The 23,523-nt window shown below is 40.4% G+C and overlaps 1 protein-coding gene across 2 annotated transcripts in view; it reads right to left on the reverse strand.

Annotated features, from left to right (window-relative positions):
* Nucleotides 1-4,087: 4,087 nt before the first annotated feature.
* The window catches only part of LOC120792678 (protein inscuteable homolog), a 40,579-nt gene continuing 21,143 nt past the window's right edge, over nt 4,088-23,523 (reverse strand). The window contains exons 4-13 of one of the 2 annotated variants that reach the window (XM_040131912.1): nt 22,774-22,826; nt 22,540-22,663; nt 21,187-21,300; nt 14,886-15,011; nt 9,502-9,673; nt 8,547-8,725; nt 8,315-8,381; nt 6,913-7,068; nt 5,802-5,878; nt 4,088-4,701 (exon numbers count right to left, since the gene is read on the reverse strand). In XM_040131912.1, the coding sequence (XP_039987846.1) occupies nt 4,573-4,701; nt 5,802-5,878; nt 6,913-7,068; nt 8,315-8,381; nt 8,547-8,725; nt 9,502-9,673; nt 14,886-15,011; nt 21,187-21,300; nt 22,540-22,663; nt 22,774-22,826 (1,197 nt within the window). In that variant the 3' untranslated portion in view covers nt 4,088-4,572. The remainder of the gene's footprint in view (nt 4,702-5,801; nt 5,879-6,912; nt 7,069-8,314; nt 8,382-8,546; nt 8,726-9,501; nt 9,674-14,885; nt 15,012-21,186; nt 21,301-22,539; nt 22,664-22,773; nt 22,827-23,523) is intronic. The other variant, XM_040131913.1, reaches the window with a different exon arrangement.

Genomic DNA, 23,523 nt, shown 5'->3' on the forward strand with positions numbered 1-23,523 from the left:
TGACGGTCATCAGATATTGGTCATTGCGTGTTGACCTCGGCTGACTGACTCTGTCCTGTCAATCTCGATCAGACTACTCAGATGAGGGGAGGGCTCAACTTATTGAAATATAACTGATGTTTTTGTTGGTGGAAACATTGAAAGTACCACAACTGGGCAGCGGCGGCCAACATATGCCTTTTATGGCTTTGGAAGTTGTGCCCTCGATGCACTCTGAAGCATACCGTCTGTGGGCCTCTGCCATTGGATTGGAGGCATTCATATTGAGCCAAATGTACCAAACCAACAAACAAATTAAAAAAAAAATCTGCACAAATGTGCATCTTAACACACCTTAGTAATACATCATCTTGTCTCCTCTTCAGGGAGCTGCTTCTGTTTTGGGGCTCCTTGAAAATAACCTTCCCTTCCCGACGATGGAGTTCTTGAGCCTGAGATCAACTGCATCCGAATAGCAGTTCATGAGTAGACTAACAGTGGACACAGGGGTCTACAATTCTTTTGTGTGCATCTTGAAAATATGAGAACTATTAATCCCTTTTAATCTCTTAGCCAAGTGAATATGACTTTTATGTTTGGCCAAATTATTTCCTACTAATTTGTGAGGGGTTTTTTTTGTTTTTTTTTTAAGTAAAATCTAATGTATCAAGTTCTCAAAGTAGTTTCAAAGACATTTCAATAAATTTTGGCCCTCTGAAGAAAAGAAAGTAAGACACAGAAACTCTTCCGAGTCAGAAGCAAAAGACGTGGCACATAAAATATTAAAGTCTCAGGAGAGTCAGAGAGAAGTGTCTTCTTGCATTAGTCTACAAGTCCTCAGATCCTTTTCTTACACAAAATGTCTGTGATTTATGGTTTGGGACAGTGAAGATGACATGAAAATGACTCTGTGCTACAGCTTACCTTTCTTAAAGAGTAATAAATTGCATTTCCCATTATCAAAGTGTTAGAGCTGATATTCTGATACCTGCCGCTGAGAGATTTTTTGGATAGAATGATTAGAAAAAAATTGTGGGTCGGTGGGTTTTTCATCATTTAATCACTACCTTGAATCTTTGTTCACATTGTCAGTGGATGAAAACAATAAGGATGGCAACAACATAACAACATATTGAAGACGGGGAGGGAGGACAGTGTAAGTTCAAGAGCTTAGAAACTGAAAAAAGCTGAAAAACTCAGAGCTACAATACTTGGTCTCTTGTTCATGGTCAAACCAAAACAATATCAAAGGAACCTGTGTTTTTTGGCCGTCTGTTTAGTTCTCGTCTGCGTCTATACATATTTCATTGGGTCTCAACAAAGCGAGGCAGGAGCATATTCTATCACAAAGGCCTCTGAACACAGTCCCTGGTGTGTGCCGGACAACACACACACAAAGCAGCTCAATTGTCTCAACACTGGGCGAGGGTGTAACAAGTCCACGCTCAGTGTAAGTGCCCTTAGGTGAAAAAGAAGCTACAGAGAGAGCAAGAAGGCCCTCAATTGTCTCTCCAAGGAGAGGAAGGCTCATGGAGAAAAAAACCTGAGTGTTTTCATCAAAGCGATGACAATACAAAGGACATGTTTTGCAGATAAGCCCTCACATATTTCTTTGCTATCACTTTCTGCATCTTGTATCAATCAATTGTGAGTTAAAAATCTTGTATAATAACTCTGCAGCCCTTTTCAAAGCTATTGTGAATGGATGAATGAATTTTCACTGTGGAAAGAAGATGACAAGTTTTTCTAATGTGCACAGCTAGATTCTTCACTGTTACTCCTCCCAGTGAGACTCAATGTTTTTCAGGCGTTGGAGGCGTAAATAGCAGACGCCCTCCCCTGGTTCTCTGACAGGACCTGGCGGTTCATGGAGGACCAACAGGTAGACCTTTGGGCCCACGTTCTGTTAGTCTCTTAGCCTCTTGCTTTCCTTCTCTGTGAGCCTCATTCAAAAGGCTTTTCTCATCCCTTTGCCTGCATTTGCAACAAGACAGATGTGTGAGTGAGTGTAGCCCCTCGGAGATAGCCTGAGGGCAGTGGGGCTTTTTCAGAGACTTTAGCTGCATGGACCCTGACCCTGTTTGGCCGCTGCACCAGTGGTGCAGCCCTGTTGCGTGTGGCCTCAGTAAAGATAAATAGAACTCCAGTCTGTTTTGCAGTGAAGCCAAACTGTTTCTATAATTCAAATTTCTCTGGGTATTTAAAATAATAGGCATGCATGATACCGTAAACCTGCGATCAATGATTTTTTGGCCACTTGGGGGCAGCAGAAGCAAATTGTATACAAAATATTGACATATCAACACCTTTTAAATTGATATGGCAAATTTGTTAGCAAACAGTTGCTTATTTACACATCCAGCCGCTATGGAGCAACATTGTCATTGATTTGGAGTTGTGTGTCAATGCACCTGATGAATGTGAGTATAATATTCACTCTCTTTAACCTCTGTTTTACCAAGGGAAATATCTGGCTCTTTAGCTGCTGAATGCTCCACTTTGTTCACCAGCTGGTTGCTAACTGTATCTGTCAGCTGCCTGGCGCTCAAAAAAGCTGCTTGCTGCTAAAAACGACGCTATGAGAGCGGTGAGAGTGATCCAAAATCTTAAAATTGTGTGCCGGCAAGCTGAATAATGACCTGAAACTAAAAAAAATCTCCGTAAAGCCGAGCAGAGATACGGTTTCGGATGATAATTAACAAAATACAGGTTCCACATAAAGATGTATAATAATAAAACTAATAATTATAATAAAAGAGCTAATTACAAGACACAATAATAATAATCATAGTAAATATAAAGAAAATAAATATAAGAAAAATAATAATTGAAGCAGTGCGTGTTGAGCAGGATCATGGGGGCAGTAGGTGGTTTGCAGTCACAGATCCAGACTCTGCAGCTCCAGAGGCAGAAATACCTGCAGAAAGTGACAGGAGAGAGGAGAGAGATGAGAAAGCTCAAAACTACGGGAGAGAGAAGAAGTCAAGTTAGTAACGAGCATTGATGGGATATGAATGCGTGTGGATGGAGAGGGAAAGGAGAAGGGAAGAGAGGAGCTCCCTGCATCACGGGAAGTCCCCCGGCAGTCTAGGCCTATGGCAGCATAACTAGGGGGTGGTTCAAGACAAGCCTGACCCAGCCTGAACTATAAGCTTTATCAAAAAGGAAAGTTTTAAGGCTGCCTCCTGGACCCAAACAGGAAGATGGTTCCACAGTAGAGGAGCCTGACAACTGAAGGCCCTGCCTCCCATTCTTCTTCTGGGGACCCTAGGAACCACAAGTAAGCCTGCGTTCTGGGAGAGCAGTGTTCCACGGGGGTAATAGGGTACTATGAGCTCTTTCAGATTCTGGAAGAAATGCAAATTTGAATATTAAGAGTGGTTACAAGGCAGGGCCTGGAGTTTACTTTTCTTCCTCTTTCTTAATTTATGTACTTAATTTTCTATTTTGTCAGTGTGTGCATTCTTCACTATGTTAACATGTATTCTTGTGGTTTCACCATGTTCCGTTTTGTTTTCCACAAGCTTTATTTTGTGAAAAACTGAAGCATACAACTGTTACAACACTGTGAACATGTAACAAAGTTTCAACAACACACTGAACATTAGATGGATGATTGCCTTTATTCCATGCATGGCATACAATAATGGTAATTCTCTTTAAATAAAAAGCATTTTTATATTCAAATTCGAGACCATTTTAAAAGATTAATTTTACAGTAGCAAGTATATGTCATTTTTGAGATTAATGGCAAATTAAGTTCAACATGCTGTACATCATTCTGTAAGAAACAATATATTGTACACCAGGACAGATGGATCATGTTGCCATATGCCTCCAAAGTAAAATACGAATAGTGCCCTGTCAATTAAGGTACACAAATAATACACATACTGAAAACATATAATAGTTCATGTCTGACTGTAATAATTTAGTTGTAAATGGGTATCCGAATAAAATGGCTGGTGATTGAAAACATGAAAAAGGCAGTATTTTTGCAAGCGTTGAAAGAAATTAACCAGACATACATGTTGGTACTTGTCATATTCATCTAAAACGCGTCTGACAAAAATGGCCATCTGAAGCTAAATGCTTCAGAAATGCCAAAATGCTTTGGATACAATATCTTCGGATGAGAACAAAAACATTGCAGTGGTAACATATAAAGTGTTTCATTCAGAACAGGTTATACTTTCATTTTCAAAAAGTAGCACCTACTTATACAAAATAATTACTGATATAATTACTGAAGTGTAATTCTCCATTGAATAAAATGACCTTTTTTCTCGAACACCGTACAAATTCATTGCATTACATGTGATCACTGAGTTGCACTAGGCAGCGCATTGATGTAGATTTACATATAAATGTCCTTTGCATCCATTAAAACTGACACAATGTAGTTTCACTCGTTTTACCCAAACCCATAGAGGCCAGTATAAAATTTAGGAAAGGGCGCTGGAAGTGACAAACAAAGCTTCAGTCAGAATGTTTGGGAGTAAAACTGCTTTTTAGTCCTCTCTGTGTCATGAGACAGTATATGTACATGATTTGTACATGAGTTCAGCTCCCCACTCTCTAGTGCGCAGCCCGTCATACAAAGCTCTCCTCCATGTTGGAACACAGCAGGAAAGAGTCGACCAGCCGCGGTTTGATAAGCTGCTGGTGGTCGGCTGCCTCGATGCTGTCTGGACACCCTGCTGCCAGCCTCCTCAAGGCAGCCTGGAGACACACACACACACACACACACACACAAACACACACATATCAGTACGCGTGTGCCCAAAGACAAAAAATCCACAGACATATGCGTTTTCACATTTCAAGATCATGCAGCAGAGCCACATGCAAACTTGCACATTTAAATCATTCAAATACATATGCAATCACACATTTAGACAACCAGGGAGGTAGAACGGTAACTGTACAAGTTTAATTAGCAATTAAATAAAAAGAACAACAACTTTATGTTAGCAGCAAAGAACAAACTAGTAATACTGTACTGCCTGATGAAACTAGAGAAAACTAAATTCAGTCCTACTAGACCAGGAGCTGTTTTTTTCCCCCCACATCTTCTGCCATTTCAAGAGCGCATGAGTAGTACGTGTGACGTCTCAAACCCATTCAGCCAGGAGAGCCTCCAACATTTACATTTAAAGATAACAAATTATCTGTGAAAGCTCAGCGTCCTTTCAAGGTAAAAATTCAACACCTACAAATGCACCTTCTTAACCCTTGGCTAAAAGGATAAAATAGAATCACTTTAATTTGAATAGACTGACAAGTGTGGTTACAGTGAAGAACAGAGTTTTTCTCAGCGCAGCAAGGCAGACCAATTAAGCTCCGGACCACTGTGCGCTTCAAGTCCCCTCATCGGCCCAAAGATCAGGTTTTAATAATTATGATCAGATTCAAAAAATGATAGTAAGTACGAGCAGGGATATTATTCATGATATGTACATATTTAAACATACAACATTTGAGATGATGTGAATCGGTCAGCTATCTCAACATGGCTTAAAGATACTGAGGTTGTGATATATTTTCAATTTTCAAATGTTGCCCTGTGGATGTAATTAAATTGGACAGTCATTTGCTGCACTGATGTTATACATGCAGGCCTGTGGTATAATGCCCTCAGTTTGTTCTACTGAAGTCCTATGTAGCAAGTGGAGCTGAAAATGCATAGTATTTTAGGGGTGCAACTGAAATAGACAGCTTGAATTTTTAAATTGAATATTTGTATTCAGGACATGGAGTCATTCACACATATCTAAGGGCCTGCACACACACAAACATATAGACATACACTTTACACCCACCAGGCAAGCGACCAGCACTGAGTCGCTGTTATTTCTCTCAGTAGGGGACCGACACAGTTCAATAAGGCGAGGAACAGCTAAGACAGGACAGAAAAAAATCAGTTACAAGCTTGTCCCACTTTTTGATACTGATATCAAACAGAGGTGTAAAGCAGCTGCACTTACGTACAGTAGATTGTCAGAGTAAAAGTACTTTTTTTGATCTAAGAACATACCCCAAAATACCAGTTGTTTTTCAGTTTTCAGTTAAATTTAAGTTCTAACTTTTTATATTTTTACACAAATTCTTTATAAATATCAGTGTGCTTGCAATGAAATCAAACAGAAGTAGAATCACATTTAGAAAAAAAGACACTCTTTCCATGCAGTATTCATGAAGAGCTGCTTCCCATGAGACAACAAGGGATGCAGGGGAATGAGCAGACAGTACATACAGTACATTTGTATATCAAAGAAGAAGTTTTTTCTGTCCAGTGATCAGATACAGACCTCTGGCCTGTGAAGTTTTTGTTTTTCTCCTTAAAGTAAATAAATATTCCGGGAATCAAGTCAGGTTGGTGTTTTTGTGGATTTAGCCTCATTAATTAGAAATGGAGTACCTCAAGGCTCCATTCAAGGGCCATCTTTATTGTAATTATGCTTATAAATCCACTTGCCTTCTCTTTAGCCAGTTTTTTAGGATCAATTTTTTGCAAAAAGGTCCCTCCAAAATTTCAATGACATATTTTATACTTAATTTTTCTTCCTTGTTTTTCTCTTTTTTTGTCCATGATATCCTTATGACTGGGTATAAAATCTTAAGTGACTTTATAAAGTTACTAAAATACATAGTGGTGAACTGTGACAAGAAGAGAGGAAATATTTTTAATTTGCTTGTTTGGGAGCCCTTGACTTTGAGCCACTTTGAGCCACTCAGTTCATTTATGTCTTGGGTCTGTTATGTTATTTTTTCTTACTGAATATTTTTATGTGTGGCCATTTGTTTGTACTTTATCTTTATCTTTTTTTTTTTTAGAAAATTCACAAGTTTTGCTCTACTTTCCTGCATTTCCAATTGTACTATTAATAAATAAGAATAGTGTTAATGTGTTAAACAGAAAAGCTGCCGTACCTTTTAGCTGAATGGCTGTTTGGGCCACGTCAGGGTCTCTGCTCAGACGGGCCAGTGTGACCGCAGCTTTCTGCTGTACACGCTCGCAGGCGGCACCCTCTGATGGACTGGAGGAGGACGGCTTTTCTCCCAGCAGCAGCAGCAGTCGCTCTATTCCTAAAAGACAATAATATACAGTACAGATTAGCCAGGCAAGAAGCCAAAGAATCAAAGATGTCAGGAAGGATGGAAAGGAACAGAGATACAACAAACAGAACAGTCAAATAGGAACACAGTACCAAAACAACACATTTAAGACACACAAGAAAAAACAAATTAAGAAATGTAGAAAGTAAACAGACAAGAAATAAGTTAGGAAAGAGCAAGACAAAACAACTTAACATTCAAAAACACAGATCAGTTTGAAACTTCCCAGACATAAAGTTACTCAAGCCTCAGACACAACAAAGTGCTCAGGTGAATGTGAAAGGAGCCAGACGTTACATACATAACTTTCAGGAAGGATCGGGACCAAAAGTGCAGTTAGAAAACAGAGTCAAAAGTCCAAAAACACTCAATACAAAAAAGAAAGAGATTAGATAAAAACAGCACAGTTAGGCCTTCAAGCGGTTACACATAATTCTTCAAATTTGCTCCACAATTGCAAAGGCTCACTGCATCAGGGCAATTCAGTTGTAAATTGCAGGGACAAAGACTGTAACAAACTGACCCTGAAATACATTGTGCAGATTCTGAAAAAAATAAAACCAGTTTTGTAAACACTTACTAAAGTGGGCAAGAACAAACTATAAAATATATAGTATCTGGAAATACTAAACTGACTGAGGGACCAACAGACATCAAACAAGAACTTAATGGACAACTAGTAATAAATATTACTGATACTGGCACAATCAGAGGCTTTAACACAATGACCCAGACCCATTTTGAGAACATTTACTGTCCATTTATGTATTTTACAATACATGACTAATACAAGCTTAGAGTTCATGGAAAATGTTATGTTGAGCGGACTCCAAAAGGACCCTGAAAAGGAAAGAAATGACCAACCACAGACAAAAGCACATATAAAAGCAGAAAATATGAACAGTGAAATTGAAGAATGAAAAAAAAAAAACGTTTTTTTAAAAAGAACATTTAAAACGCTTAGCAATAATGCTTTAAAATATCTGAAAATGCTCAGTGGTTGATGTTTTATTGAAGCGCTTCTAAGCTACCTCACAGATATTACCTGATGCTGCCATCTTGAGGATTAAAGAAGAATTACACTAATATTTCTCACTAGCACCTCAACTGATGGATGCCAGTACTTTCTGGTGTATTTTTCTTCCATTCAACTGCAGTGTTGCCCAAAAGAAATAGAAATGATATATAACATTCAATTAAAAGGAAAATGGACTACCTTGCTCTTGCAGGACTTCAGAGGCACACTGCTCTAAGACTGAGAGGTTTGCCAAGATTGTCACCACCTGAGATTTAAACAACAATGAATAACACACGATGATACATATACACATACAGATGCTTTTCTAACTAATTAGTGTCATTTGAAGATGCACACTTTATCAGTTTGCTTATATAGTTCTTCTACTTTATATTTTGTGAGAAAATAACACCTAAATGCACGTGTGTACCTGGTCTTTGGAGTAGGGTGTGTCGACTCTCTGGCGGTCTTTGCAGGCCTGCAGCAGGATGTGGATGGCATTAAGCTGTAGGAGAATCTCGCAGGCCATGCTGTCAAAGAAGGTGATGTTGGCCAAGGCTGCAGATGCGAGGAGGAATACTTCGCCGCAGGAGGCGCTCTCACACAGCTCTGAGGGAATAAGGCGTCACTCACTAAGTACGGTGGTTCTAATTTAAGACAATAACATGTGTAATGCAAGCAAAGCAAAAAACCCTGAAGTGCACTGGCCGACGACCACATTATTTACTCCAGTTGGAGGTTGTTTTCTCCTGGCGACCAGATCACTTGTTATACTTGTTTGTTTGCATTTGTTTGCATGTTGTTTTGCAGAGCTAATGAATTAATTTTATTCTCTGTATAATACAAAAAATAATTTATTTGTATTATACAATATCTATTACAAATACCCCTAGTTGTGAGTTTATTAGGTAAAACTTGATAAAATTAATGCAGTCTAATAAAGTAAAAATAAATCCTGTTTTCATGAAGGTTTTTTTGGATGTATTTTGTGCTGCTGTTGAGATGTAGTCAGTTATGAGTTTTCCTACGATTGTCACCACCTGAGATTCTGTTCTATTCTATTATTTACTCTGCCCTCACTGATATAAATGGGTTGGGCATCATGTTAGAAACACCTCTTGCTATAATACAACGTAATTTAACAGCTCCCAGAATTACCACAAAGTTGAATCCACACCTCTCTAAAACGAATCCAAACAAAAGATGAGCATTATAACCTTCATGAAGGGAGGATTGATTGCAGGACTGTTGTGTTAGACTGCATTAGTTTTAGCCGGGTGTACCTAATAAACTGGAAACAAATCCTGTTTCTCCAAACGAGTTTTGGTGAGGTCTGCGATAAGTCAGGGGTCCAGGGTGACATTATCAGCGCCAGGTCCACTCACTGATGAGCGCGGTGACGATGTCGTGCATGCTCTCCAGGAAGCTGGCGAGGTGCTGTGTGGACGTGTGGTGGGGCGAGGTGATCTGAGCCACGACCGCCGCCGCCTCGGCCCTGGCGGCCTCCACGCTGCTTTCATCGGTCAAGATGTCCGCCAGGCACAGGATCCCATCCACCTACACATTCGATGACATAGAGTAGACAAGAAAATAGACCGGATAGGATTTTAAAGGAAAACACCAAGGATGCTCTCAGTTTGAATTACTCAGTGATGGTGAGTGCATTCCAGAAATGATCCCGTAGTCTTCCCTCGTGCCTCCTATACTTGGACTTCATTTAGTTATTTCTAGTCAAGGACATCCTGACCTGAACATGGAATTGCATGGCACATTAGCTGCAACAGTTTGTGCCTTGGACTTTTGTCCCTGAACAATAAGTGACATCAAGCTGCTCTGGCTGTCTGGTGTGTGCGATCCATGCGGAATCAATAATCAAAGAGTCAGGGAGTGAACTTCTTCACATGTTTACTAAAGAGCACAAAGCACAAAACATTTACTGCCATCTGGCCCTGCTGTGGGCGGGACTGAACGTGCACCAAATGTTTATATGGACCCCCTATTGTGAGAGACAGGTCATGGACATACTGTATGTGATGTGGGGGGTGTATGGAACGTGTGACTATAAATGAAATCGGTGCCTGTCTGAACTATTGTGGGCCTCTTTTTAAGTCTGAAGGTTCTGCCAGTCGGAATTTTCCGTATTGTGGAAAACTGAATGGAAACCACTAGCTGCAAGCTAGAAATACTTTAGAATTGAATGTAAGTGCAGCTTGTAGTCGGTCTATCTCAGAGTCCACTTGTTGTAGACTTGGGTGAGTTGGTGCCCACCAGACTAGAGCCAGTGTTGCCAACTTGTTCTTGCCGGGGTTTAATACCAATATGGGTGTATGTGTTCCTTTGGACTCTGTGGTGCCAGGAATTGGAATAAGCTAGCTCAGCACACTAGAATAACAGGTAAGCAGCATATTTTTAAAAACAAGGTCAAATTATGACTCATGGGAAATTTGGAAGTGTAAATCTACAAATCCTATTTAAAACTTTTATAAACTTTTTATAATTTATTTTTCCGTTATTGTTTCTTGAAGTCACTTTATTGAGACCATGTAGGTATTTGCTGTGATGGTTTGTTAGTCTGAGTATCTGCTCACTTTTTGAAACCAAAGTTAATGCTTTTTTTTTTTTTAAGGATCCACGGATGCCCTGGTTGGTGGTATGATGTCACATTGACTCCTGCAGCTTCGCTCTCTTCAAGGACATCAAGGACCACAATGGAAACAGGTTTTGGACTTTATTGTGTCATCCTTGATATTTTTGTAGTTATGTCCTCCTTTTTGTAATGTCAAACGAAGTAAATCAAACTTTAAAACAAAGATCCACAACATATAAAATCAGGAGTGCGGTCATTTAAACGGGGAATATTTTAATAGTAGGCAAACTGTATGAATCACTTTAACTGGAATATTACTGCAGGCCTTACTGCTGAACTGAACTCCCTCTTAACTTTGCATCTTGTCACTAGCGTGTTGATGAAACATCTGCATCAGCATCCCCGGCCAGCCAGACAGGTAGCTAAGTGTCCACGGTGTCAGCCTGGCTGTAAACCTGCGTCTCTGCCCATAAAGAAAGAGTGAACGTGCTGCCGAGAAACTCATCCGGCTGGAACCGACCCAACGCGTGGGCATCATGAGGTTTGTGGAGGAGCTCAGAGTTACTGAAGAGCGGGAAACCCTCTTCTGTTTCACTCAGGGGCACGAGGGCATACCGATCTCCCCGTTGTGTTTGTGTTGTGATTTAGCATTGGAGTGCTGAGGCCTCAGAAAATTTTGGAGATGTAGAACAGATCATTGTCCACTTGGGTGCAGTGTCGCACAGTTCATACAAGCTTTACCACAGGCGCTGACAGCTGCTCTGCACCTTTCCATGTGAGTCTTGCATACGCGCAAGTGATGAAAATCAGAACACACTCTGGAAATATTCCATGCTACCCATTAAAATCCACAGTCATAAACTGCAGGATTGTGGTTTCCATCGTGTTGATGAACACACCAATGCATCACCTGATACATCAGAAACATTGTTTTTTTTTAATTAGTCACTTGTCATCTTCATTATTGATATCATTTAGGAAAGAGCAATTTCATACTTTTGATGCTCTGTCACCAGCATCCAACTCTCCTGAAAAATAAAGTTTAGAGACAAGCATCCGGAGTGAGGTAAACCGCCAGGTCTCAGCCGGCCACACCTGTCAGTCCTTTCTGCTGACGAGCCTCAGCGGACCAAGCTTCACGGGGCAATTCCCTTTTTGTCCCCGTGGACGGCTGTGGCAGTGTGCAAGCGCGACCCACTGACGTGGAACAATCCCCCCCTCTGCTTCCACCACTGTCCCTGCCCGCACCTCCTCCTCCTCCTCCTCCACCTCCCAAAAATAGAAGGTTCCCCAACTCCTTCATCGTACGACGGATGCATCTCATTCACTTTATTCTCAAGGCCAATGCCAAATAACCTCTCTGCTCTTTTAAAGAGTCAGACCAAAATTTGTGACCCCGATGTCACGGTCACTGTTTTCAGAGATTTTTGCCTGTGGTCGGGGAAATAAACTGGATTGTGGATCTCATTTGAAACTGTACAGCTTTTACTCTCAACTGACACTACATGAATGTTTGGCAGAGAGGCGGCAATCACGGGCAAATAACAAAAAAAAATTACTGTGTTTATAGTTTCTAATCCCATTAATCTTCTTACTTCTAGAATATCGCACAGTGGAGTGACAGGACTGAGGGAGAAGAAGCTATGAAGGGCACCGTACCTTGACTGCTTTTTCAGTCAGTATTACACTTCTGTCGTGTGCTGCGTCCAAAGTTTCACAATGCAGATAGCGCGTGTGTGTGCGCGGCATTTTAGGACAATCGTGCGCTGTAAGTTAATTTTATATTGTAGAACTGTGGGCTGAAGTTGATCTGTTTCAGTGGAGCCTGATGCAGCTTTTTTTATCGTCAATCCACGAATGTGTTAAACTTTCAGTCTGACGCAGTGTTGCAGTCATCAATCCGCTGTACTTGATGTGGAACTTCTTTTCCTTTGTAGGCTTGACTTGCTCGTAATCAGTACTTTCCCCATTCAACGTCTTATGACTACATGAGGTACCTGTTGGGAATGAAACTAAGAAGTATACTATATATTCACCAATGAGCGGTGCTGGTGGATACCAGCCCCCTTTTTCTCGCTCACCCTTCAACGGTGACAGTTGTGTTTCTCAAGCCTGAGCGATCGCCGGTGAGCGGTTGGTGGCGTAGACTTGCCTGACAGCCTCTCTCCCGGGATGAGACTGCTAATCTGGGGCGGACTTCGGTTCCCCTTTAAAAAGTTTTCACTCTTGAATGATTCACGCTGTCCCAGCTGCTCTATGTGTGAACACAGACGCCGTTGTGGCATCATTATGCGCCGGAATCAGGTTAAATTTGTCTTTCTGTAAACGCTCGCTTGACACGGGTGCGTCTGTTGTTTATTTTGGTTGAATTCTCGATAGGGAACAAACGAGGACAAACAAAGAAGGCTGTATCATTAGTTCTCTCTCTCCCTGTCTCACCTTTTTTTTTTTTCCCCCTTTACATTCACAAACATACGCAAAAACAGTGAGAAGTCATTCAGGTCTAAATGTCTGTCCTGTCAGCTCAGCGGCCAGGAGGTCCCATATAATTCCATTTAATCTTTAAATCTCATCTCCAAACACCACAGAGACTCACTGTAAATCATGACTCATCCTTTTTGTGTTTGTACTGTATAATTCTGTCATCAGGAAAAAAAAAGAAAAACACACACACACACACACACACACACACACACACACACACATACTTAACCTTACACAGTGTGATGCTTATTTTTCTCACTGCCTCCCATCCTAAAATTATACAGTCAGAGAGTTTAATGGCGGTTCACCAACCCTGAGGTGACTAAATTTAGTGAACTCATTCATGAAAAATGAATCAAATAAATAGAAAGTTGGAAAACTCAACCACCGCTGACAAAAGTTTCTCAAAAATAGTAGAGAGTAATAAAGCCCCTTAGAGCCTGTGTGAGCCAACTTCTGCCTCCTGAATATTATGAAGGAGTTAGTATCTACCATGTTCAGTCTTCCAGTGGTAGCTGGTAAAATCAGCTGCAGCATGTTTGTCCCCTTCAGTAAAGGAGAAGTGACCAAAGAGGACCCCCCCCCTCCTGACAGTAATCAGTGATGTTTTTAGGAAACGTGGTCTTAATTTTCCTAAATACTACCATCAGCAGCACTGACACAAGATGGTGTCATATATAAAATTTTGATTATACGAAGGTACTGTAAACTAAAACCAGTGTATCGATATTTTAAGTCATTTCTAAAGGACAACCTATTACAAGGACGACGTGATTTCATTTCCCCCAGAAGAAAAAACGAATGCTTTTTTTTCCTGCTAAACCTTTGAATCAACTGTTGAACCTTCGGTTCCATGATCACACACACTTTATTTCCGTGCAGCCAGGCCTCCCCCTGCTGCCCTCGTTGGCGCACAGTCACCGGTGAAAACAAACTATAGCCTCCCAGTCATAACATGGAAAGTGGGAGCAGGGCTGAAGGCGAACGAGACAGAATAAACTGCGCTGCTGGGAACAGGAGCTACTGTCTGTCTGAACTACAACTTTCAGCTGATCAGTGTAAACATCATCTGTCTGGACTGGAGGTGGCCAAGGTATTTTACTGGAAGTACTGTACTTACTTACTTTTGATTGATGTCATCTCTCTCTCTCTCTCTCTCACTCACTCTGTCTGTCTCTCTCTCTTTTTCTCTCTCCGCCTGTCTCATACACATCCACATACCCATTTCTCTATTATGAGGAAATCTGGATTTGTGCTCATGTACCATTTTCCTCCCCATTTTAATTGATTTTTTTTTTTTTCTTTTTTTTTTTTTACATCTGGCCATGAACTACAGGCTGGCTTTGGCTGATTTATGTACAGTTAATCTCTGAATCAGTGGGCACTGTCTCAGGTAAACACTCAGTTGTATTAAATTAATTATCCAATCAAGCTATTATTATCATGCTCCTAACTCTAACCCACGAGTTAAAGTTTTTGGTTAACTGGAGAATTAGGCTTAGGTTAGAGTCTATCTTCTTGAGGATCATTTGAGTTTTAGACCTTGGGAGTGAAGACGTTTTTGCACAGTGAGGACATTTCGGCCAGTCCTCACTTTGAGACAGGCCTTCAAAGGGCAGTTTGAGGGTTAGGAGTCGATTTTAAGGTTTAGGTTAGACTTAGGTTTCCGTTAGGTTTAGGGTTGGTTGAGAGATTTACCTTGTCCAGCTGGTTGATCCCCTCCTCCACACAGCAGATGGAGGCCACTGTTCTCAGAGCGTGAGCGTAGAGGTCTTTAAAGCGGTCCTGCCTGCAGATCTTAAACAGGGCCACCACAGCTCCTTCCTGCGGGAGAAGAAAATGTAATGGTATGTTTAAGCTTTTGTAAGTTAGGAGCTACACAACGCTACAGTGCTTCATAAATCTGCACCGATGTGACATTTTGACAAGTTTAGTCCCAACAACAGTAGAACTTTAAGCTGCTAAATCCTTGGTCGACCACCGGTTTGATTCGATTGTAAAAGATCGACTTTTTCTTTGAGATTCGATATGGATACATTCGTTGAGTAATGGTCAAAATGGTTACTACATGTGTATATGTGTATGGTACAATACGGATGAATAATAACTTGGTAACTTTTTTCTGAGTCTTTTTGAATGTGGTTTCCTTTTCTCACAAGCCTCATGTGATTATCATTACTTAATTTGTTTTCTCATTCTCTATGGAAAAATGCATGAACTGTACTTATAATGGACAGGTGCGGACTGGATATTTCTACAATTCTTTTTTATTATATTATGTCTTATATATATATTATGTATGAACGTGTTTATTGGCCCCAGTCACCTGGTCTGTTCTTTAATTTATTTATTCATTTATTTGCAGTCTTTATGTTCTTCTAAAAGCAGTGTTTTCAAAATACAATAAAAACTGCGGCGTCAAGGCTTTAATAAAATGCGGGATTCGGCTGAATTTCTTGAGGATAAGGTGTAGCTACAGTAAGTGTGTGTTAATCCTCTCCTGCTGTTTAACGGTCACACCGTGACTATTAAACAGCATTTAGCCTGAGGTTGAGGTCATATTCCCAGACATTCATTTGCTTAGTGCTGTGCCTTCTTCCATCAGTATTGTTGGTATAACTTTAATTTGTGGCTGCCACCCCAGCTTGATAAAGCCTGTCTCACCGCTGGCGACACCCACAGCTTACATGCCCCGAAACCGGTTATATGTCACTGACACTTGTTCCAGTTACTGTATATATCATATTTATATATTGTTAGTGTAAAGACAGTGGCATATTGTGCATTTAACAGAAAGCTTTTGAGCCCATAGTTGGGAAGATTTTTTTCATTTACGAAGGCCCAGCAACACCACTTTTTTTATTTGTTCAATCGTCAAGTGGACAATGTTTGGTGCACTCAGTCCTCTCTACATTTTTAGTAGCATAGGTCAATGCAGGACAGCATTGGTGGAAAAAAGGTGGTTAGGTTGGGAAACCAACTTTCAATGAGACCACAGCTCTCATTGAGACTTTTCACAGGCCTGACATTAGGGTTTATGCTAGCAAATTATACACCACACATCATAATCAGCTCTCGTCTTGAAGCACACATGATTGTGCAAAATGGTGGATCAAATTGATTCTTGCCAGACCGCGCTGTGAGATCCATCAGGTCCCACAGATCTAAGCCAATAGCAGCACGCTGGTTTTAAAGAGTCTAGGAGACCTGAAATGACCGATGGATTCGGCCAACTTTACTCAGCGAGCCTGCCAACCACAAAGCCTATCAAATGGCTCACACAATTTATCATGTCAGATAAAAACAGCCAAAATATACATATTTCATGAATGGAAAACACTAAGCAGAAAAAAGATTATCTGTTCGCCATAATAGCTGAGCATTTTCTGTTGAATTACGCTGGTGTAAACAAAGAAAAATAGCACCTGTGTTGGCTCCGTGTCTACAGTAAAGCACCCCACTGACAAAAAAACACTTGCAGGCATTGAATTCTATTTGCCGTGCAGATAGACGGAATTACCTGGAAAACGATGAAGCCGGTAACTACCATCATTATCCTAATAAGGCCATTATACTGGGCTGGCATGTCTCACACACTGCTAAGGCCATGCTGCTGGGGCTTGGAGTGGCTAATCATCCTGCCCTCTTGCCTGACCGCTCTTTCCCGTTCGCTGCCTACACAATATTGGTACCTTTCATACCTGGAAGAACTGCCAACAGCGACAGACAGTTTTCAGTAAACCTTTTGAAACTCCAGAGAGGCTCACAGGCTGATTCAAGCTGTGTTCAGATAGTGATGAAGAGGCTGTTGATCTCTGTTGTTTTTGTGTGACGCAAATGTTGCTTTAGCTTTCAAAAATAAGCAAGTCCGTGGAGAATCTCCGCATGGTCTAATGCGCTTTTGAGCTTTAGTTCTTCGGTTTAAAATGACCATTTAGACTTTAAATTTTATTTTAAAAGTTTGATTGAAAATTGAAAGTTTATTTGTCTAAAAAAAAAACCTGCTCTGGATATCAATGGTGCACAGAGTGTGAATTCTACAGACTCTGGTGATCCCTTGACTTTTCCTCTAGCGCCACCATGAGGTTCATCATGGTAGTATTTACCCTATTGAATAATCTAGCTGCCATTGCATCTATGTATATAAACTACGAACTTTGTGTCATACTTGTTCATAGACCTGATAAAGGTCATTTGCACATGAAGTAAACCAGCAATCAATGAGACAGTGTGTGGAGGTTTTTCACTTGAAGTGTATCTTTCTAATCTTTCTGAATCCACTCCAGAATCTCCAGCCTGGCGACCAGGTAAATTTTATTCAGACAGTTTGTAGTGGAAGTGAATTTCTGTTTGTTTCATCTTTACAGACTTTCTCCTGCTTTTCCTTTTCACAGATCGTTAGGCTTGTCGGTCGTTTCTTTCCTTTCCCCATCAAACGACTTGCAGTTCTATTGTTTCCACTGACTTCATCCCCATCCCTTAGACGAAGCCCACAGAACGATTTATTCTCACACTCATGCATTTTGGTACTAACACATTCATGTGAAACTTGACTACTCATCTAAAAACGCCTCTGTATCCGTGTGTTTACATGTCGAGGCCTACACAGCGTGTAATTTCTTTCCATTTCATAGTTTTCTGAATTTGACTCCGTGCTCTGGTCTGTTGTACTCGCTCACACAAAGCCTGCAGTGTCTGGAGTTGCACGAGGTTGCAGGCAGTTTGCTGCCTGATTTGCAAACAAAGAGGGTTGAGGGGTTGAAAAAAAAAAAAAAAAGAGGATCTCACTATGTCCAACAAAGTGTCGGTGTCTGTAGCTAAACCATAATGCTTGCCCCCCAAAACAATGCTCGTTCTTTTTCTTGTGTCTTATTTCTAAATATCTCTTCCCTCTCTACCCACGTAGTTTTGATGACACGTAGACTCTCACCAGGCCTGAGTTACTGCCACATCACGCTCACCCACACCCTGCAGTCTAAAGCTTTCAGTGTCACAAGAGCAAGGACACGCACATGAGGAGTCTGCCAACATGGACAAATTTAAATCAGTATCCATCACGACAGTAGGTGAACACTGAGACAGAAAACTTGCTTGTACATCATGACACAGTTGCTCTCTAATATCCCAGCTGCTGTTTGATTTATGAGGTGGAACATGGCTCAGTACTAAACACTGTCAGCTCATATAATATTTTTCTTGCCCTGGTCCTTTCAGCCAGTATGTGTTTGTTGGAAGCTTTTGTTTTCCTCCCAGAGTCTACAGACATGCAGACCTGTTGAAAATTAGACCATAAATTACCAGAAAAATATAAATGTTCATTGCCAATCACTTATCCCGGTGACACAAAAGAAAAGAATATGAGACTTGACTTGCTCTGGGGGATTCAGGAAAAAATATTGAAAAGATTTTTTTTTGTTTTGTTTGAATATGTGAAGCATTATTTGTCATTATGAGCGGGTCATCAGCTAGAGGCAGACATGGATGGTGTTTGACAATTGTCTGTATGATTTGTTCTATCCTGCTTGGTATACCAGATGGCTGCAGTTCATTCAGTCGTGACAAATCAGTCACAATTGTGTGATTACTTAGAGTCTGACAAGCTGTCAATTATGTAAACGTGCTTTATTCTGTAGTAGTATAAACCACACATATGAGGCACACGAGGCACATGAGAATAGAACACCGGATACGTTATGAAATCATGAGTTGTTATGGTTAGAGATGAAAGATGGTGCATCTCACGGCCCTTTATGTTACACTTCAGGATCGTTTGTGCTCCTCTTTTCATTATTGTCATGCATACATTTAATTTAATATATGCAAACAAATTAAATAAATTGTCCACAAGTTAATGAAACTTACATGTTTTTAAAGCATATGATTTATTTAGCTCCCATAGAAAAGTTCAAACTGATTCTCTAACTCACTTGCTATAATGGCCGTTTTAAATCTAATTTATTACACAGCTTGTTTAAAGCTGCTATATTCAATATTTTTATGTTAACATCTGACTACTTGTGTGTGAAAGGAGCCGTTCACAGTTATAAACCCATAGAGAATTATTACTCAACCCAGCAGTTCCTCAGCTTTGATTAGCCTTTTGAGCGTCTTTCATTAGTGTTGTTTCCAGCAACAATCTGTATGCTTTCTGCTTAACATCAAACAGCAGGCAAATTTAGCAACAGGCTGGTGAACATAGTGGTGCATTTACCACCTAAAGACCCAGATATTTCCCTCAGGAGCTGGTTGAGACCTGAATAGAGTTGAAAAGGGAGTGAATATTGGACTTACATTCATCGCGTGGGCATAAACAAAACTCCAAATTAATGCTAATGTTGCTTCATATCTGCTTGATGTTTAAAAAGACAACTGTTTGCTAACAAAATTGTCGTATAAATGATGTTGATGTTCTGTTTACAGGTTGTTTCTGCTGCGTCCAAGTGTCCAAAAATAAATTCATGCAGCTTTAAGTATCGAGATCTTTCATTTATTAAAAACTTATTTAGTTTATTTTTGACAATCCTTTGACTTTGTTGATTTACATTTTAATTCTTCTACAAAACCCAGAGGAAGATTTTATGACCTAACAACATCCCTGTCGTCCCTGAACATTAATGTATTAGCAGCAAATAACAAGCAAAATGAGCAAAAGGGATCTGAAATTGTCATCATCCAAGTTAGATGGATGCGAATTACAGGTTAATACCTAATTATGACAAGATACTCTCATTTTCCCCTAAGGAGCCGCCACTTCCTTAAACTCTCTGGTATCCATGATGCTGTTTTAACATTGTTAAATTCCACCCATCTGGTGCTTCCAGCGGAATGAAATCAACATAATAAAACCTAAAATCTACAGATCTATTTAACGCCAGTCTGGATATATACACAATGATTCATCTCTATTTATCATGCCGTCTGCCTCAATACCACTCATTTAACCTACCTCCCTTTCTCCTCCCCATACACGGCACACCAAGCACTAAACACCGTCTGTCAACAGCACCACTTGTAAAGAGACGGAGGAGGCAGAAATATCATGTCCCCACCCAAGCATTTAAACGGCTAATTGCTGTTATTCAAAACAAGCGCATGAGTAAAGTCAGCGGAAACACTGCAGAAAATGATAATGACCGAATAGCTCGGATATGAGCCAGACGATTACTGTATTACTGTAAATTGTGTTTATGTGACAGTGTGACAGACAGACCGGTGGAAGCTCATTAATTCAGAGGGCAGGTGGACGATGTTCTGTACTGGGTATTCGTTAGCAGCCACTGGCGGGCAGGTTTCCCTCAGACGCCTCTCTGAGGGGTTCGGCTAGCAGAGCTAGAGAGGGAGTTAAGAAAGGTGGAGCGGACTGGAAGGTAAAGACGCCTGAGCAACCTGCCTTTGTGATCAATTCTTACTCCTAATGGGAGCTGACAGAATTGATCCGACAATCGGGGGGGCAAAGAGGTGTGTGTGTTACTCTATGTGTGTGTGTGTGTGTGTGGGCCATCAGGAACAGTCTCATCAAGAGTATCCTGGAAGCGGCCAGCTAACTAATGGCCAACTGAGACTTGCTGTCCAATCTGTCTTTTCTTATCTCAAAAGGAAATAGCTTTTTAGAGGCATGTGTAAAGAGATAGCTGCAGGTCTGCTGGTCTGGATGATGAACACTGGTAAAAGGTGGGGCCGATCATAACCGGGGTGTGGCCAGAAAGAAGCAAGGGGTGGAGATGGAATATCAAATGAAGTCACCTCAGCCAAAGACTCGGTGGGAGGTCTGAGTGAAAATTGCAAACCTAAGATTATGATAGATCGTGCTGCTGACTTGTCATTGACGTCAGGATCTCGGACCTCACAGGTTTTTGCTGGATTAATCTTAAACAGACACATTTCAGTAAAGGTTCGTGGTCCAAGTCTTGAAATGAATATCTACTCAAATCAAACCCATGACCAAGCCGGTATATCCATTGCCAAGACAGCACAGGGTCCACTTGCTTGTCCACAGTACCTTGGCAATGATGCTACAGAGCTGAGGCCCATCCTGTGTGAGGGACAGCAGGTTGCTGATGGCACTGCCGATGGCGTGAACGTTGTCCGATGATTCAATCTGTTTGATCAGGACCTGCGAGGAGATTAAACCTTGAGTACTTTTTTCAAATGGACCTACAAATCAAAGGCTGCATTTTTTAAAAACAACGTTAAGGTCACTTTACAGTCTTTTTTTTTTTTAATGGTTACATATAAATCTCCTATGTATAGTTTTTCCAGATATTATAGCTAATTAATCTGACGGAAGAGTTTTTGTTTGTGGCAAAATAAAGGTTTGTTGCTAGTAGCCCATTCATCTCAGTATCCATGGATCAGATATACTATCATTGGATGGTGCTTAAGTTAGAAATTGTCAAGTTGTGCACATTTTTTAAAAATTAGGTAAGATAAACTGAATAATTAGATTTCTTTCCCAGCCTATCAGTCATTTGACTGAGCCCAAATGATGTCAGCAGAAGGATAACAGGATGATAGGTTGTGTTTGCCAAGGGTTTCACGGTCTCATCGGTGTTTGTTTTTCCAAAGCTTTGAAATCTGTAATTGCTGGCTAACTCATACCAACTTTAATTTTAAGAGTAAACAATTAGACCTCCAGATAATGACTAATTACACAATAAGAACGTTTAAACAGAAACTAGAAGCCGTTGTCTCAGTATAACATCTAAGACATGAAATGCATTCATCCATCATCTGTGTGAGTGTAATCACAGATCATTAATTGAAAAAATAAATATGTCTTCCACTTTACCTTAATTCTCTCGGTCAAACAAAGGTGACGTAATCCTCCATTAGTTCAGCCCATATGCTGCTGAACCCATGTTTATATTTCCAATCGACCGTTTATTGTTGAATGAGCTGGGAAACTGTGCCTCAATTGATTCACTGGCAACCACAAACACACACACACCTCATTCTAACTGTAATCCAAAAAACCAAGCAAAAAACCCCTCAAAAAGTCCATTGAAGAAGCCAGACCCAGCAAAAATGTCCTCACTTTTGGACAATTTTGGACATCACTCTCTAAAACTCAACTGTTGGTCAGTTCGACAATCAAATAGGACCATCAGCTGCCACATTTTTTCTCCTTCACTGTTTAACGCTTTGCAAATAGCAGTTGTGAACGTGGCACAAATTTGCCGTGTATCAGCTTAACCTTGACAATAAAAACCCGACGACGAAAGCATCAGGTTGTGTCCATTAAAGCCGTAAGTTAAAGCCCATGTGTGGTGTGTGTGAAAGTGCACAGTCAGGGACCCAAATGTGAATACTGAAAACATAAGGTAAATGTGCTCACATATCACATATTACATACCCGGATCTCATTAGCTAAGGCCATGTCAATCATGTTGCTGAATGAATCACTGACATCAGTAAGGATCTCGTGGATGGCCTCTCTCATGGATTTAAGGAAATATTCATCATCAGTGTGAAGGCACCTGTGGGTTGAGGGGGCGATTTAACACAACGTTTAGTAACTTGTTATGAATCAATCCACTTTCACTATTTATTCTTTGTTATGATGGTATATTAGCTTTTAGAGTTTTACCTCTCTGTTATATTAGTCAGCTCCATGCACTTTTCCAGCAAAGATTTCTCATACTGCAACGGAGGGAAAAGAAGAAACACGCTGAGTGGTGATAAAACACACAGAAAAGAAACACCCCTAGATGAAAATGAATGGCAGAGCATTTCCCTCTTTTAAATGAGATGGGCGATTCACGTAGTGTGATTGAAGGTAGGAACATTTTTCTGGTTTAGACATTTTAATTCGTATAATTTTTAGAAATCTAATGCTACATGGTAATACATTATTCCAATTTCTAATGTGTAAGAGAAATTGGCAGCAGAGGTTTGAGGTTTGACAGCAGGTCACAGGCACATTACTGATATTACTAAATTTGCTTCTTTAAAAAAAACTGATCTCCCTTGAAGGTAAAGGTGTCATTTGGATCCACATGTCTCTGGTTTTTCTCATCATCAGACATGTCCCATGTAACAGTATAACAACATAGTATCCCACATTATATTCAAGGCTATTGTAACCTCTAGGGGAAATTATTCCTCTTCTCATATTATTTTTAATATTGACAATCGTTTTGTAACTTTTGTTCTTAGCCTACTTGACAGTTCATACTCTCAAGTAATCTGTGGGATTCACCTGATTAAACAAAGGCTAATTAAAACTAAATACAGCCTTTGGTGCTGTTCTCTCTTTTCATTAACTTATCACAACTTCACCTGCCCGAGTCTGGTTTTTCCAGTCCTCTTTGAGATCAGAGTGTTTGCACAAGCCCTT

The sequence above is a fragment of the Xiphias gladius genome, chromosome 8 (genome assembly GCF_016859285.1).
Source record: "Xiphias gladius isolate SHS-SW01 ecotype Sanya breed wild chromosome 8, ASM1685928v1, whole genome shotgun sequence".
NCBI classification, from domain to species: Eukaryota; Metazoa; Chordata; class Actinopteri; order Istiophoriformes; family Xiphiidae; genus Xiphias; species Xiphias gladius.